Genomic DNA, 17,521 nt, shown 5'->3' with positions numbered 1-17,521 from the left:
GCTTTTGGGGCACTGTGTGGGTAGCATTTTGTGGGTTTGTTTGTTACTTCTGAGCTGGGCCCCACCCAGGAGACGGCAGCAGATGGCTTGGCTGGGCCCAGACGGGGATCTCCAGTGAGCAGATGGGAGGGAGGTGGCCCAGCTGTTTCGGGGGTGGGGGTGGGGATCTTCTTCTCCGGTCATCTAGCACAGGGGTAGTCAACCTGTGGTCCTCCAGATGTCCATGGACTACAATTCCCATGAGCCCCTGCCAGCTGGCAGGGGCTCATGGGTATTGTAGTCCATGGACATCTGGAGGACCACAGGTTGACTACCCCTGATCTAGCAGATCGGTAGGAGGCAAGTAGAGCAGGGAGGGGGGTGCAAACGGTCCCAGAGGAGAGCTGGTGATGGTGGTGGCTAATCCATGAGCTCCAGTGGAGGAGCAAGCTGAACACTCAGCCACGCTCTCTTAGCCTTGGCCGCTCCCTCTGTAGAATGGGGGTGCCTTATTTACGCCCCCTTTGGGGGGGCATTAATCGTTTCAAGCCCGCAATCAAAATGTGAATTAATAATTTAAATGCAGTGAAAAGGTCTTCCCGTGGGAAATAAAGCAACAGGGGACAGCCGGTTGGTAGGTGAAGCCCAGCAGCTGGCGCAAACTCCCTCTGTGGGGCTGGCTGGTCTCCTCAGCAGGGCCTGAGGTCTGGGGGGAAGCCCCCTGCACTGCTGCCTTCTGGGGGGCGACGGGGCGGGTTTGTTCCCAGAGGGAGCCTGACCGTGTCTGTGATATGTCCCTGCGGCTGCTCTCCTCCGATGTCTGCCAACGCTGACCTCCGCCTCCTTTTCCTGTTGCTCTGTGGGGCCCCCAGCTGTGGAGTGATGAAGTGGAAAAAGTAAGTGTTCTCTCTCTCTCCAGTTCTCCCGCGAGAAAAGTTGGTGGGGACCCTGGCGAGGCCTGGAAGGCGGGGGGGTGGGAGAAATAAGAAAGTCGAAGGGCACTTCCAGGCACTCTGACAGGCTGTTGACCTTTCTCTGGGTGTATGCCTTTCCATTGACCCCCCCCCCCCCCCCAAGCAGGAATTCTCTCCAGGTGTGCCATTGCAGCATGTTCAGATTTTTTGTTATAATTTTTAAAATGAAGCTCCCTTCTATGGGTCGGATTACCCCCCTCCCCAGTAGCCAAGGATGGGTCTGGAATGTGCAGAAAGGGGAGGGGCAGGGTCTTGGTCATTCAAACCTTTGCTGGCCAAGGCTCCAGCCATTTTGTGACCTTGTGTTGTTGGCATCCTTGGGGTTGGGAATGCCTTTTGTTTTTGCTTTTTGTTTTCACTCGGGAGTGGGGGTGGGAGAAGACCTCTTGGGTGCCTGGGGGAGGGGGCCTTCTGCAATTCCCAAGAAGCTCCTCTTTACAGCGGAAGCTACTTCTTGATGGGGGGTCCCAGGAGTCTTGTTCCATTGTGCTTCATTTGTGGCAGAACACTTGCTAAGGAAGCAGTGGTTCAGTCTGGGTGACATCACTTCCGGGTGACACGTCATTTCCAGGGGGTGTGGCCAGCTGACAGCACTTCCAGTATGTCTCAAAGCCTGGAAAAACTTTCAGGTGTTCCTCCACGGTCAAAAGGTTGAGATAGGCTGCTCTAAAAGCTATTGGGGGACGCTAAGTTTGGCATCCAGTTAAGTGCATCCCTTGGTGCACCCTTTGGTTTGCTAGGTTTAATTTCTTTGAAAGAGATTTTTCCTACCCATGCCAGTTGTCCTCCCCTGGGTATCTGGAAGGCCACTTACCCTGCTCACTACAGCAATATGAAGGTATGTCGAATGATGAGACTTGCCTTCCGAGGGTTAAATGGAATATGAGGACAGACAAGTTTATTAAACTTTTCAACGCTCTGTCCTTCATAGGCAGGATGGAGGAGTTCCTGTTAAGCACTAAAACCTCTATGTCCACATGTGCCTTTGATGCTCTCGCAGGGAGCTTCCAGGGGACTCTCAGAGGCAGAAGATCAGAACCAAGAAAGCACCCAAATGGCCATTCTAACATCTGGTTCCATCAAAGGTGCAGGTCTCTCAAAAAGCCACTGAGAGGTTTGGACGATTGTTATAGGGTTAACCCTACAGGAGCCCTAATAAATGGGATGAAGCAACTAAAACAATATGATTCTTATCAAAAAGAAGGCCGCTTAGGTATGGTGTCTGGTAAACAGTCCCCTGGAAGATGGCAACTGAATCTCGGAGGCATTTTTGAAAACTTCTAATGGACATAAGGAGCATGGGGTTAACTCCCTTAGTGCCCTTCTGATCTCTGGTCTGTCGCCCCATCCATCCCCCCCCCCACGGTCTACTGCAGGGGTAGTCAAACTGTGGCCCTCCAGATGTCCATGGACTACAATTCCCAGGAGCCCCTGCCAGCGTTTGCTGGCAGGGGCTCCTGGGAATTGTAGTCCATGGACATCTGGAGGTCCGCAGTTTGACTACCCCTGGTCTACTGCCTGCCAAAACCTGCAGACTTCCTGCCTTATTATTATCACTACCCCTCAGTCCCGTCCCGTCCCGTCCCCCCTCAGCAGCATTTCACAGGGATCCAAGTGGCGCTTTGGAAGTAGGGAGGCAAAGTAGTTCTCCTCTGCCAGGAAGTGTCGTCTGGATCCAGCCCTTCTGCATGGAGAGACCCTCTCGCCCTCAAGCAGGAGTTCTTGCTGCAGATGGTTTGGTGGGCGCTTTGTCAAACAAAAGAAGCAACCCGACACACACTGCTTTTGCCACAGGAGGTTGCCTTTCTGAATCTTTGCAAAGGCACCTGCCCCAGGGGTACCTAGATGACAATCCAGGTGCACAGTCCCTGCTGGTCCCCAGGAAGCGTCCACTTGGCAGGGCTATTTTTGTGGTGGGGTGACAGGGCAGCTCAGGGGTAGGGATTGGCAGGATGATAGGGTTTGCATGCACCCCTTTTCCTAGTAAGCCATGCCGATGGCAATACAGCCCTTCTTCCGGAAGGAAGTCACTTAAGGAATTCTGGCCGTGCATCTAGAAATGTAACTACCAGCCTCTAAATGCAGGCAGTGCGGAACTGGCAAGAGAGCCCCCCTGCTTCTAAATTGATGCCGGCTTCCAACTTTGCTCCAGAGGAGAGTTTTTCTCGAATCCCAGGAAACTGGCGGCAACGGGAGGGCCCTGGAGGAGCTGGGGGTGCCAGTCAGCTTGGGCCTCTGAGAGTCTAGAGCAGGGGTAGTCAAACTGCGGCCCTCCAGATGTCCATGGACTACAATTCCCAGGAGCCCTTGCCAGCATTCGCTGGCGAATGCTGGCAAGGGCTCCTGGGAATTGTAGTCCATGGACATCTGGAGGGCCGCAGTTTGACTACCCCTGGTCTAGAGCAGCCTTTTGCACCCTTTGAACCTTTGAGGCTCGGGTGAAATTTTTTCAGCTTCACGAGACCAGGCAGTTATGTCAGCCGGCCACGCCTCCCTGCCACACGCATGGAAATGTTTAAATCTGGGGTCGTCAAACTGCGGCCCTCCAGATGCCCATGAACTGCAATTCCCAAGAGCCCCTGCCAACGTTGAGAGTGCTTCTTTTCGCTTGAGATGGATCTTGTTGACACCTCGCTGGCTCTAGCTGCTGCTCTCTGGTGCCGTTAAGGCCCTCCTCTGCAGCATGGAGGGAGCCCCGTGGGGAAGGCCTGCCGCTTGCTGTTTTTGTCGCTGGTTCTGCATCCCGGGAGGCCTTCCTGGATCCCACAGGAGATCTCTCTTCCGTCTTACAGGCAGAGCATGAACTCCGGATGGCGCAGACAGAGTTCGACAGGCAGGCCGAAGTCACGCGCCTCCTCCTGGAGGGGATCAGCAGCACCCATGTAAGGAGGGGGGCACTGTGGGCATCGCTTCAGCCATGAGCCAGGTGGCTCAATCCCGCCTCTTGTGGGGGCAGTTAATCGCAAGGGCCTTTGGAGACCTCAGAAAAGGAAACCTTTTCTCACTGCCCAGTGGCAGAACTAGCCGTTGCTAGTTCTGGAAATTCAGGTCAAGCCAAAACGAAGCCTCTGGCTGGTGGGGTTTGCAGGTGGTTTGGGTAGCTTTTGATGAAGATTCCAATGAACAGGGAATGGGGGGTGTCTGTCTGGGGACAGGAGCAGGGAAGCCCCCCCCCCCTTGCGGCTTGAGCCTTGCAAAGCCGGGCAGAGACTAGAATCTGGACTTCATGGCCCAACGTGGCAGAGCTCATGTTCTGAATGTTCCTAGGAACGGGTGAAGGCCCAGCTGACAGCAGCACACCTCTGTTCCAGTCAAGGCACAAACCTCTCAGGAGTTGCATGTAGCAAGCCTCCAGGCACTGTTTCGTGGCCAAAGGTCTTGCGTGGCTCTGTCTGGCTGCCGTGATTTGGTTTTGCATTTCTGCCTTACGTTGTTCTGTTTGCTGTGGGGCAAGGAGCCCTTGCCTGAGCTGACCAGCAGGTCCCCCAGGCCTCCACTCCCGCAGGCAGAGGAGAGACTTGCAGAGAGTAGCAAAGGCTTCACTTTGAGGATTTCTGGTCTTCCTCTCCCATTCCGGTGCGATGTGTTCTCTCTCACGCTGTGGCCTCAAAACATGTTTTTAAATCAGTAGCTCCTGTTTTTAGGAGAGGTCACACAGACCTCTGAGGCCACTGAAAGTTTTGTGTGGCCCAAGTCATGCTGGCCTCAGGTAAGCAAGGGCTTTAAGAGGTGCTTCAGTCTCCCTTGAGGCTTGTGCCCCTTTGACTATTTGACGTGGTCTTCTAGCCTTCTGGCACCCACCACACCACCGCAGGCCACATACCTTGGTGGCCATACCTTGGTGTCAGCCACAGAGCTGTGGCTTGAGGGGAGACACAAACTCTGCAGCCCCCTTGGGTGCTGATTGCACCCTTCTGCACCTCCTGGCCTCGGTGAGCAAAGGAAGAACAGGACTGTGCTCAGAGACCACCTCAAGAAGCCTCTTCCAGGCCTCAAATGTCAGGCAGAGGCACCCTCAGCTTCCGGTAACTGCCAGGCTGGGAGTCCTGAGGGGTTTCTCTTGTGTGCTCTCTTTTCAGGTCAACCACCTGCGCTGTCTCCATGAGTTTGCCGAAGCTCAGGCCACATACTATGCGCAGTGCTACCAGTACATGTTGGACCTTCAGAAACAGCTGGGCAGGTAGAGGACAAGTGTTCGGACTCGGTCCTCTTGGGATAATGCTGATCTGTCCTTCCCCCCCCCCCCCCGTTAGATGCTTCAGATCTGTTCTGTTAGTGGGTGCTTTCCATCTGCAGAGGACCCCCCCCCCCCATGCAGAAAGAGGAAGAGCCTCACCTCTCTGAACAGATCCTTGGGATCCTGCCTTGCGGGTTTTTAAAGAAATAAAGTGCATTCAAACTTCCTGAACTACCAGCACCACTACACCCTGCCTCACCTGGAACTGAAATTTTAAAAACTTCAACATTTGTCTCACACTATGGCACAGATCCAGAGCATATTGACACATGGCTACATGGCTTGATAAAAAACAAACAAAACAAATGCGTTTCAACCCCTCTTGGGGTCCTCCTTAGCGGTCTAATATTTAAATAAAGGTAAAGGTATCCCCTGTGCAAGCACCGAGTCATGTCTGACCCTTGGGGTGACGCCCTCCAGCGTTTTCATGGCAGACTCAATACGGGGCGGTTTCCCAGTGCCTTCCCCAGTCGTTACCGTTTACCCCCCAGCAAGCTGGGTCCTCATTTTACCGACCTCGGAAGGATGGAAGGCTGAGTCGACCTTGAGCCGGCTGCTGGGATTGAGCTCCCAGCCTCACAGGCAGACAGCTTCAGACAGCATTTCTGCTGCCTTACCACTCTGTGCCACAACAGGCTCATGTAATATTTAAATACACTCATGCAATTTAGTGAGGTGGACTATAAGAGGCTCCCACACTTATAAAATGTGTAGATTCAAGTAGGCCGCCGTGTTGGTCGGAAGTAGCAGAATGAAATCGGAGTCCAAGAGCACCTTTAAGGCCAACCAAGATTTATTCAAGGTGGGAGCTTTTGAGTGCATGCCCAAAGGTGCTCTTGGACTCTGCTTTGTTATAAAATGTGTGCGAATCTCTCTCGTGGAGCCCCCCATAAAAAGGTTTATTGTCCAATATGCCACCATTAATATCGGCCTCTCTCAGCCTGAGTGTATTTTGCATATTTATTTGTTTATTTATTATATTTATATACCGCCCTCCTCAGAGGTATGTCTTATAGGATGTAGAGCACAACTGAGGAAGACTCCAAGAAGGGTTGAAACGCATGTTGGTCTTTTGTATGAGGTCATTGAGCCACGTGTCAATGTGCTCTGGATTTGTGCAACAGTGTGAGACAACTGTTGATATTCTGATCATTTTAAATGTGCACATCAATGTCATAAATATTTGTATTTTAATATTTAGCATATTCTTCTGCTGCTCAACCTCTAAGGTTCCAAACTTGTGTACACAGGTTGAGTTATTTTGTTCCCTCTTTTGTTGTTCACCCGGAACTCAGACAGCGGTGGACTTGGACTCAAAGCAGAGGGAGATGTCCTCTACTCTCTTGAGTTTGACAAGAAAAGGCTCCCCTTCTGCTTTTGCATAGGCATCATATGTCAGGCTGGACATTGACTGCAGGTGTGCTGGATCCAGCTTTGTAAGGGATTCCCAACCAGGCTTCCCTGGGAGTTCCCCAAGGATTCTAGTCTTTCCCAGAAGTTCAGATGGTGGCTGACATCACTCGACACCATGAATGCCCACTTCCCCTGTGGCCCTACAAGCCCCGCTTGTAGAGCAGAATTCAATGATTACTTTGATTTTATTCTACTGGCTCTTCCCAGCGCTGGTCACATCCAGGGGGAGTGGATGGCTGATGTCACTTCCGGGCAGCGTAGCAGGCAGATGTGGCCAGTTGACGTCACTTCTGAGGCTCCTTGAAGCCTGCAAAATATTCCAGGGGTTCCTCCACAGACAAAAGGTTGCCAGCCTAGAGAAGATATTTTGGTATTCTACTAAATAGCGGATGTCTACCAAGTACCTTGTTGGCTTCCCAAGCTGCTTCTCCAGTGCACCGTTCAGATCGCTGAGTCCAGGCCAGGAAGTTACGTGTCTGTTCCCCGGGATTGAAAATTAGCCTCCTGTCACTTCTTCTCGAAGCCCCAGTTCTGGCTTCTTGCTCTCTGGCATCACGAACTGGAATTGAGTCAGAGGGTTTGTTCACTGGAGCCTTCCCCAATATGATGCCGCTCGTTCCTGGCTCGCCCCTCCATTCCTGTTACAGAACTGAGCTCAGATATTTTTTCCCACTTAGCCACTTAGCGCATTCTGCTTATCAGGCCTCGAGAGAGAGGCAGAGAGTATCTAGGAGAGAGGCAGAGAGTATCTAGGCTAAGTACAGACACCCACAGGCTGCAGCAGACCTGCTCTTTTTCATGTTAACCCTCGGTGAAGCCTCACAGTGTCCCAAACTCTGCCCCTGTCCCCTAGTTTCATAGGGTTGTGAAGGGCATCACAGGAGTGTGGCTGGAGACCTCTGTTGTAAGGCTGCTCTTAAGGCTCTGTGCCATGCAGCTCCCTCCCAAGGGACATACCAGTGGTGCTGAGAGCTGCCTTTTACTCCAAACCAGGATCTTGAGACCCTTGCCTACAGTCCAAATGTGTGTATGTCTTAGATTGGGGTGGGGTGGGGAGGCGGGGGGGGGGGGGAAGAGCACAGAAGCATTTGCTTTGGTGGAATGGGGTTGGGCGTGGAAAGTCCCAGGCTCCACAATTCTTCTCCACCCACTCCTCATTGGGACTCCCCCGACCCTACTGGGAATGCTAGGAGGTGGAGCCCCACTCGCCATCCACCGGGGGCAGAGGCCTGCCTGTGGCCTGGGTGGCTTTCAGGGAGAGAAGGGGGGGGGCAGAGAGTCTGGTTGCTGCCGGGCAACTGCTCACGTCTGCTTTGTCTGCCTTTTCTTTCATGCTCCCAGTTCCAGAGGAGAAATGTAAGTAGGATGAAGGCGGCTAGGTGGCCGGAGAACAACCCTGACTTTTCCCGTTTGTCCCCTTTCAAAGTGTGAATACACAAGATCCTGACGCAAGGCAATCCAGCGGCTGTTGGTTGGCAGTTTGGGTTTGGAGTGTAGCTTTGGCCTTAAAAGAGCTGCATGGATAGATAAGGGGCCACATGTATACCTGCACATGCCCATGACCCCAGGCCAGCTGCGGGCAGGAACCTGTGAATGGACTCTTGTGCTATCCCCGTCACCTCCCATGGGCTTCTTGGGGATCTCCCCTTGGGCCTCCTGGACACCTGTCAGAACTGTTCTACTCCAGCACGTTTTTACTGACTCTTAACTACAGCCCGCTGCTGGCAGGCTCCTGGCTTCTTGACTGTTGCTTTTATTTATTTCATGTATAGAGTCATCGAGTTGGAAGGGAACTCCAGGGCCATCTAGCCCAGAAGGCAGGAAATTCGCAGCTGCATATAAGATGGGGGTTCCTATTCCACGCCCAAGCCCCCCCCCCCACTGGTGCATTCATTTCTAAAGCTGCCATTTGTCCTTATTCCACTGCCGATCACAGTTTCGATTCATTTTCCTGGTTTTGTGTAGCGAACCGTCTCGGGCACACTTCTGTGGCAGACAAGCAGTAGATAAAGAGTATATAAAGCAGTATATAAAGAGTAGGGATAGGGATTGGGGTGCAAACCCCTGGTGAATAGCTTTTACCGTCTCTTTTTTAAAGTACATTGGTAACTAAACATATCCCTTTAGAGCGGTGCCCCTGTACATTTTCTTGGAGCAGTGTTAAAATAACTTTTAGGCATACCCATGCGGGGAGCCCAGCCAAGGTGAAAGTTATCCCCTTCCCCCCAAAATATAGTAGGGGTTGCCAAACTATAGCTCTCCAGATGTCCATGGAGGGGCTCATGGGAATTGTAGTCCATGGACATCTGGAGAGCCACAGTGTACGATCCACAAGATCATTTCCTTAAGCCATAGAAAGTATAAGAGCCAAGAAGACGTTGGGGATTTGCTGGGTTACTTTGGCAACTATATTTGGATTGCTTTGGCTTGAGATTGGAAGTTACCCCTCATGGTGCCTTGAGGCTGAGGCTGCACACAAGTCATGGGGACAAATGGTGGGTTTTAAATTCTGCTTTAATCCCTGCATGGTTGGCTGCAGCAGCTGAACAGAAGCAGTTTGACCCACGAGTTTGCCGCATGCCGTGGGTGGCCGTTAGCCTGCCTGGGAGATTGCTGGACACGGTTTACACCAATTCTGGTTTGCTGTGAGGTCCGGGGGGGGGGGGCAACACTACTACTTCTGGCTAAGGAAAATATCCCCTGCTGGCGGGTAGAGGGGGCCAAGAACAGACAAATGTCACTCGCATTATGTAAACTAGGACGTACTGGGTATTGTAGAATAGGACAGTGACTGCTCCGTATATCATCTGAACCCTTCTCCCTCCTTCTACCCTACAGGCTTCCTGGAACATTTGTGGGCAACGTAGAATCCACGTCGCCGCCCCCCGCCACTGCCTCCCCCCCTGCCTTGGCTGCCGCCACGGGGCCAACAGTGCCCACCATTCCAGTGGTGCCCACGGTGGTTGGCGCGCCTAACTCTGCCCCGGCTGTGGAAAGTCTGAACCCCACGGATGTGAAGCCCCCTGCCAGCGGGACGCGAAAGGCCAGAGTGCTCTACGACTACCAGGCGGCAGACAGCAGCGAGCTCGCCTTGCTTGCCGATGAGGTGGGCTCCACTTCTGTATGCACCAAGGCTGCTTCTGGGGCGGCTGGGGGGGCTCCGTTGCATGAACTGCAGTCTGGCCAGTCAGGTGCAGAAGCTATGCAATTCAGAGCCCGCCTTGCTGCTCTTGTCTTCCTGTGGCTGCAGCCTGCCTCTGCCCAGTCAGCACGGCAACCCCCCCCCCCCCCCGATGTCCTCTGCGGACATGTCCTCTTTATTTGGTGCTCTTTCTTGATTTGCTTTTCAAACTATGGTAACCCGACCAGGGAAGTGATTCCCACTGCCATATGATCTTGCCATTTCCGTGTGTGTATGTGTGTGTGTTGGTGTGCAAAAGGGTAGGGTAAACAGCCCACAGCTCCCCAGCAGGGCTGCAAGACACATTCTAGGGAAGGGATCGGGGTGTCTCCTTCTGCCTCTCAGTGGGTAGCCAATATGCAGTCTGTATGGGAGGAATCAGTTTGCCCTCAGGTCCTTCCCCAAGGCTGCCTTCATTTCAGGACTACATTTTGGGGCTGAAAGCTTAAGTCTGAGTAGCAGTAAGGCTGACTGGGTGCATGGCTGCCGTAGGGTGATTGGCTTACTAAATGAGCGCCAGCAGGGTAGAGAGGTTAAGAGCGGCAGCCTCTAAGCTGGATAACCAGGTTTGATTCCCCACCCCTCCACATGCAGAAAGCTGGGTGACCTTTGGGCCAGTCACAGTTCTCTCCAAGGTCTCTCAGCCCCACATGCCTCACAGGGTGTCTGTTGCGGGGAGAGGAAGGGAAGGCGATTGGAAGCCGCTTGGGCTTCCTTTGGGCAGTGAAAAGTAGGGTATAAAGCCCAACTCTTTAATATTACTTCTCTCCAAATTCAGCTGTCAACTTTTCAGGAGAACGGGGAAAGGGCTGGATTGATTTAGCTGCCCATTTCGCAGCTCTGTCAGAAGAGTAAACTTGTCTTGGGTCCCTCTTTTATCCCAACTTGAGGCTGGTTCTTGCTGTCTGTTTGGTAAGCAGCCGTGTCAGCTCAGGAGAAGAGGAAGCTCAAGAAGTGAGCATGAACATGAATGTCCCGGTCTTGTTCTTCAACAGGGATCCTGTCTAGAAGTGTTAAGGCTGCATGCGCACTTTGTTGACAAGAGCTACTTTATGTTCCTGCGGGAGACGGGCTGCCCCATGACTTTTCTCTGTGGTTGTTTTTTAGATGATCACGGTGTACAGCCTGCCAGGGATGGATCCCGACTGGCTCATCGGGGAGAGAGGCAATCAAAAGGGGAAGGTCCCCGTTACCTACTTAGAACTGCTCAGTTAAGCCCCCCTGGGCAAAGGAGCCTTCACGCAAGACCTCGGCCCCTCTGTGTCCAGGCGCCTTTTGGACGGGCCGGCTGACTTCATCCACGACCATTGCTCTCTTCAGGGCCAGATTTCACTGTTTGGATCGAGGCAACTGCGGTGGTGGGTGTCTGGGTGTTGCCCCTTCACTTTTCCTAAGGATCCCATTACTGAATCGACCATGTACACGACTGGCTGGAGGGTTAGCAGTTACCAATGTCCAGATTCACTTTTAAGCCCTCTGTGGGTGACCTGATTTAAAGAATAAAAAACACAGCCCCTTCTCCTCTTCTGTTGGCAGTTCAGTGGATTTTAACAGGTGCAGCAGAGAGATTTTTCTAGACTTCAGCTGGTCTGTCCTGGGAGGTGCCTTTTTCAGCCAGGCCTGAGTTGTCACTCCCTGTTTCCACCCTGCTTGCTGCCATTTTGTGCATTCCACCCAAGTTAAGGCGAAACTGGCTTGTTTCCACACAGCTGTTCCACCCTCTGAGTTTTTTAAAATTATGGTGAACAGGTTAGTGACCTGAGGGTCAGAAGGAAAGAAGGGAAGCATTAGCACAGGCTGTGAAGCGGGGTAGGGGGAGGGGGGAGGGGTGCTGCTGCAAATCAGCTGATCTGGAGAAAGTGCTTGGAAACTGCCCTTGTTCAGCTTCTCCCCCTCCCCCGTTGAACATGCACTAGGCTTTCTCCTTTCACCACCACCCCTCCCTCCTTGTTCTGACATGACTTTGTTCGGTTGGCAAGGAAGCAAGGCTGGACTCTGATTTTCTTGTTTAATACCATATGCTGGGAAACACCTGTGCTTGTTTTCTGGAATCCTATGAAATGCTTTTCCTCTTGCACATGGAAAGAGCCTTCCTGCCCCACTGCTGGCTTGCACCCTTATTTGAGTGCTGTGGGGGAGAATGGGGACGGGTTGTGATGCTTCGCTGTTCCTTGTGAATCCCTGCAGGCCCCCCTTGCCTGGGGTGCCCCCGTCTCACCCCCTAAACTGCTGCGGTGCAGAGTAAAGCCATATTTCTTCTTGCGGTTGCAGGAAGAGCCCGTCTTCATGACGACCGTGCAGATTAAACCCGCCCGCAGGGCTGCTGGCTGCATGGACCACTTTGGCTTGTTGGTTTTCTCCTGTTGAGTTCTTCTCTCTTCTGAGCTTCTTTGTGATTATCCTGATGTTAAGATTTCAAAGCACTTCCATGTTGGAGATATAAATATATATACACTATATAAACACACACAAGGTTGACTTTTGCCAATAAACACCTAGCCTGCCGCCTTCTTGTGCTGCTGTTTTGTGAGTCTCATTCTGCTGCCAGGCTTCGGTTCATGCGCCTTCAGCCTCGGTCAGGGACCCCCAACACTGGTGCCCCCTGCCCCCTCTCCCGGTGCCCTCCAAATGCTTTTAGCAAAGCGGGGGGGGGGGGGGCTTTAACTGTTTTAAATATTGTGTCCCACCCTGAGTGATGTGGAAGGGCAGGATATAAACAAATATTTAGGAGTGTACTCTTTCCGATAAGGCTTCTGCTTGGCTGTGTGGAGTATTTAGAATAGACTGGGCAGCAGCTGCCCTGGCACAGGGGTCTTTCGCGGTGCGACTGGAGAAGCTGCGGCAGCCATTTTGTGGCTGGTTCCACCTGCAGCAGCCATTTTGTGGCTGGTTGCATCCACTAACTTGTATCAGCACTTCAAAAGTGCCTGTGGGCTCAAAAAGGTTGGGGACCCCTGGTCTAGCTGCAAGGAGGGGGATAGGGGGGAGGGTCTTTGGGGCAGGGGATGAGAAACAGCCGCTTCTGCAAAGCTACAGCTCCGCTCTCTTCCTTCCAAAAGTCCTCGGTGTGTGAGCCCCTTTCCTTTCCAGATGAACAAGCAGCAGCCCCCTCTTCTTGCCTTTGGGCACATGCAGATTTCTGAACACTTGAATCCAGAGTCTTATGAGCAGTAGGCAGATAATGCTCCCCCTTGCTAGGAAGGCCAGTACGGCAAAGTCTGAATTCCAGGGCCAGAATGCCCAGCTTCACAACAGGCTCATCTGCCTCCTTGGGCACTGGTGTGGCAGACGCAAAGCACCTGTGGAATGCCACTTATTAATTCTGTGCATCCTTCTTGAAAGCAGAAGCCTCAACCCCTCCATGGGTGGGAGGGCTGGTTGACCAGTCTTTTTACAGTTGGCAACAAGGCAGCTGCAAGAGGGGGTGTGCAGTCCTCCTTGTGGATGGCAGTTATGCCCAGACCACCCTAAACCTCCTCAGTCACGGGGCAGGGGCCTGGAGTTGCTCTGGGGAAACTATCCAATTTGCTGTGGATTTGCTACAACCCTCGGAGAGGAAGGAAGCAGGCAGAGAGCTCCGCTGTAAAGGTCAGGCCCAGCATGACTGTTAACTGCTACCTTGATTAATAAACTTCTACCTGCAACCCTTCCTTGGCTCCTTCATCCGTCCATCCACCTTGTATTGCGGGCTCCAAGGAGCGAGCAAAGACGTAGGAAAAGCTTGGGGTGGGGGGTGGGGGGTGGGCTGCTCTGGACTGAATGGCTCATTTTGCTTACCTGGCCCAGTTACAATGCCAGCTGCTGCAGAGACGGGGTGGGGGGTGGGGATCGTCATTAACCAGCAGCATCAGGAAGCTGGAACCCAGTCTCTACTCTTGACTTTTAGCTATGTAAGTTCCTGAATAAAGGCTTTGCCCGTGTTTCGATCAGTTTGTGCACCTCTGTTGCATTAAATCCAACCACTACCGCCTTTCAACCTGCAAGAACAGGGGCAGCCCTTGAACACAACAGCAGTCCATATGTCTGTTGAAGGACTCGGAACGGCCACCTTCCTGTCTGGGCTCACACAGCAGTCAACGGCCAGAGCTCACAGAAGCCTCCAGCCCTCTAGATATCCATTCTTGGTTATCCACTTCCTGCACAGGAGGCAGTGCTAACAAGCTGGGCTGGAAGCAGAAGGGTGTTCTAGTGTGACGGGCAGCACCAGCAGCTGGCTTGTGCAAACCAGGGCAACCGAGGGCGTTCAGGCGCTTGGTTAAATCAGGGCCGGGTTCTACAGTGCGTCCCAAGTCGAACACTGCTCAGCACAAGGCGGTGTTGTGGTTACGCGTGGCAGCCTCTGATCTAGAGCCCAGTCCGATTCCCTGCTCCTCCTCCACAGCAGGCCTCCCGGGTGACCTTGGCCAGTCACAATTCTCTCGAACTCTCAGCCCCACCTCCCTCACACAGGTGCCTGTAGTGGGGAGAGCAATGGGCGGTGATTGTAAGCGGCTTTGAGACTCCTTAAGGTGGAGAAAAGTGGGGCATAGGAAACCAACTCTTCTCCTGAAGTGTCAAGCTGCATTAAGAGAGACAACACTGCAAAGCCCCCCCGGGAGACACACCCCCTCCCTAGGAGAGAGGCTTCCGCTGGCATTTTACTGGATTATTTCGGCATCCCTCCCTGTGGCTGCTTTTCCTTCTGGGTTCCTTTCAAGCCATTCAGGAAAGGAGCTGCTCACTTTGTCAGCTGCAGAGGGTCCGGATGCTTTCGGCCCTGCTCCAAAGTATTGAGTGTTCCCTTTTACTCCAAGCCCTCTACTTGCTTTAGCTTCTCTCCGTGTCACAGTCCTTCCCTTGAAGCAACAGTGGAACGTTTTAAGAAAACACAGACAACCCTACTGTGCCTCCAGAAGTCAAGACGTTCGGATTCCCAGCATTGCCTAGAAATGGTTTTAATCAGTATAAATAGGGAACGTGTTGTACAAAACGCGAGACCAACAGTACGGGCATTTACTCCACCCCCCACCCCTTCTTTTTTGCACCAGAGAAGCAGGGGGGGAAGAGAGTTGGGAGATGCTAGACGTCTCGCCTGCAAATGGCACAGACGTAGCCCCCAGAGGAGCAGCGACTGGTCCAGTTTGTCACAAAAAGAGAAGGCCTTGGGCTGTGCATCACCCTCCAGAGGCCACATCTGCACACTACAGAAGTTAATGCCCCATACAGGCAGAGAGAAAAATACTTGCCACCAGCGTCTCTCCTTCCTCTTCCCCGCCTGGACTCAGCACGAGCTATAAAAAAATAAGGAATTTGGTTCACAGACACCAATTTACTCTTAGCACACAGAGCAAAGGCATCTTGCAACGATGCACTCCAGACAAGGGAGCTGCACACTCCGCCTGGCTCCAAGGAATTCTTCATCTTTGCACGTGTCTGACAAAGGCCTGCACCAGCTGGAAAAGAGGCTCCTGCCCCTCTGGCCCCAGCTTAGAGGCAGACTTGCCCTGCGGAGAGGGGAGGACGCTGCTGGCAGGAGAAGAGGGGCCTCCACGGCGGAAGTAGCGGGACAGGCTGGAGAGAAGAGTGCTCTGAAAAGGAGAAGCCGGCAGTGAGCTTAATTCCTTGGTTGACCCCATCCAGATGAGTCCCATTGAATGGAGGCACTGTAGATTTTTCTGGGCTGGATGGATTGAGATCCAGTGAAGTGGTTAGGACCCAAAAAGGATCACTGTGCAGAGACAGGCAATGGCAAACTGCCCCCTGCTGCTCTCTGGCCTGGAAAACACTACAGCGGTGGCTGCAACTTGCCCCAAAAGAAGGCAGGCTTTCAAAATGGACACTTGTGACTCCTCCCCACCCCCCTTGCTCCAAGGAGGGGGAAGCACCCTCGGGCCTCCTACTCCAGGGTCCACGAAGGAAAACCTCAGTACTTGCCAGTTCAGAGCTGAGCTCCTGTTTCATCCACTGCTTGTCACGGGGGTGCACTGCGGGGTCCTTCAAACAGCGCACAGCTTGGGAGATGAGCAGGTAGAAGCAGTTCTCCATTGTAAACATAAGCAGGGACCTGAGGAAGGAGATGTCAGTCGCTCAAGAATAAACTAGTTACTTAAAATGTATCTATATATGTATTCCCTTTCCACCCAATCAGGGTCCCCCGGGCAGGACGCATAAAAACTACATTTCAAATCATAACCCCATAAAACCCCATTAAAGCCAACCCCGGAACCAGGGAGGAGGGCCCAACCTAGTTATGGGTGGTATGCCAAATAAAACAAATAAAACAAGAAAGTCTTCATCCACTGGCGAAAGATGCCCACAGAGGGAGACATATTAATGTCCCTTGAAAGATTTTGGGGCTGCTTGGCCCCCCCTGGTGTAGCCTCACGTGGAAGGAGCACTGAAGCAGGACCTCTGAAGAGGACCGAGTCGGTGGGCAGGAAAAGGCACTCCTGACGGGCAAGTCAAAAAGCACTGCTTACACAACCTTCACTATTAAATAAAAATATCAAGATGTGAAGCTATCCTTCCTTGACAGATCCTCCATCCGGGTTCCTTACACTTCTGAGGTGGTGTTTCCAGCTCCTAACCCAGGGTTACTTGATGACCCTGGAAGGGTTTCCTGAATGGGTGCAAGGAAGTTCATTTTATATATTTCTAAAAAATCTGTTAAACATTTATCAGGTGATATGACCATATATTGGAGGATCATTGTCCATGGCAGGGGTAGTCAAACTGCGGCCCTCCAGATGTCCATGGACTACAATTCACAGGAGCCCCTGCCAGCATTCGCTGGCAGGGGGCTCTTGGGAATTGTAGTCCATGGACATCTGGAGGGCTGCAGTTTGACTACCCTGGTCCATGGGGTCACGATGGGTCGGATACGACTTCGCACCTAACAACAACAATGACCATATATGGTCATGTTGACCCCCCCTCCCCAAATGGCCAGGGATGGGCCTAGAAAGGGTGGGAAGGGGAGGGGCCACGGGTTGGCGTGTCCACAACTCTGCTTCCCAACCATATTCTGCACAATTATGCCATTTCTGGGGTCTCCTAAAGCCTGAAGAATGTTTCAGGGGGTTTCTCAGTGGTAAAAAGGTTGAGAAAGGCTGCTTTAACCCTTCCCTAATGAATCCTGTGCTCTTCTATTGATACCTCATGAATATAGCTGTTTGGCATCCCTCAAGGGGACTCAAATCATGTTCCTTTTGAATATTCTTTGAGTTGGGGGGGAATGAAGCCTGAAGGGGCAGGATGGGGGCTGCACAGTGGATGGGAGAAGGTTTCCCAACAAAATTATCCCAGTACAACTTTTGCTACCATTAAAGAATGAGCAGGTGCACTGTCAGGATTGAATCATAGAATCATAGAGTTGGAAGGGGCCATACAGGCCATCTAGTCCAACCCACTACTCAACACAGGATCAGCCCTAAGCATCCTAAACCATCCAAGAAAAGTGTGCATCCAACCTTTGCTTGAAGACTGCCAGTGAGGGGGAGCTCACCACCTCCTTAGGCAGCCTATTCCACTGCTGAACTACTCTGACTGTGAAAAACTTTTTCCTGATATCTAGCCTATATCGTTGTACTTGAAGTTTAAACCCATTACTGCGTGTCCTCTCCTCTGCAGCCAACAGAAACAGCATCCTGCCCTCCTCCAAGTGACAACCTTTCAAATACTTAAAGAGGGCTATCATGTCCCCTCTCAACCTCCTTTTCTCCAGGCTGAACATTCCCAAGTCCCTCAACCTATCTTCAT

At 52.4% G+C, this 17,521-nt stretch overlaps 2 protein-coding genes across 13 annotated transcripts in view; one reads left to right on the top strand and one right to left on the bottom strand.

Moving 5' to 3' along the window:
• The window catches only part of SH3GLB2 (SH3 domain containing GRB2 like, endophilin B2), a 64,780-nt gene extending 52,491 nt beyond the window's left edge, over positions 1–12,289 (top strand). For 4 of the 10 annotated variants that reach the window (XM_077305908.1, XM_077305905.1, XM_077305907.1 and 1 more), the window contains 6 exons: positions 852–875; positions 3,746–3,835; positions 5,033–5,133; positions 7,945–7,959; positions 9,442–9,709; positions 10,892–12,289. In XM_077305908.1, the coding sequence (XP_077162023.1) occupies positions 852–875; positions 3,746–3,835; positions 5,033–5,133; positions 7,945–7,959; positions 9,442–9,709; positions 10,892–10,999 (606 nt within the window). In that variant the 3' untranslated portion in view covers positions 11,000–12,289. The remainder of the gene's footprint in view (positions 1–851; positions 876–3,745; positions 3,836–5,032; positions 5,134–7,944; positions 7,960–9,441; positions 9,710–10,891) is intronic. The other 6 variants (XM_077305910.1, XM_077305906.1, XM_077305904.1 and 3 more) reach the window with 3 other exon arrangements.
• A 2,149-nt stretch (positions 12,290–14,438) lies between these two features.
• NUP188 (nucleoporin 188) overlaps positions 14,439–17,521 on the bottom strand; it is a 55,066-nt gene continuing 51,983 nt past the window's right edge. The window contains exons 43-44 of one of the 3 annotated variants that reach the window (XM_077306543.1): positions 15,698–15,827; positions 14,439–15,351 (exon numbers count right to left, since the gene is read on the bottom strand). In XM_077306543.1, coding sequence (XP_077162658.1) covers positions 15,181–15,351; positions 15,698–15,827 — 301 coding nt within the window. In that variant the 3' untranslated portion in view covers positions 14,439–15,180. The remainder of the gene's footprint in view (positions 15,352–15,697; positions 15,828–17,521) is intronic. The other 2 variants (XM_077306542.1, XM_077306544.1) reach the window with 2 other exon arrangements.

This window comes from Paroedura picta, chromosome 12, assembly GCF_049243985.1.
Source record: "Paroedura picta isolate Pp20150507F chromosome 12, Ppicta_v3.0, whole genome shotgun sequence".
Lineage (NCBI taxonomy): Eukaryota > Metazoa > Chordata > Lepidosauria > Squamata > Gekkonidae > Paroedura > Paroedura picta.
Note: the sequence above shows the minus strand (reverse complement) of the source record. Positions and strands in the feature narration are given on the sequence as shown.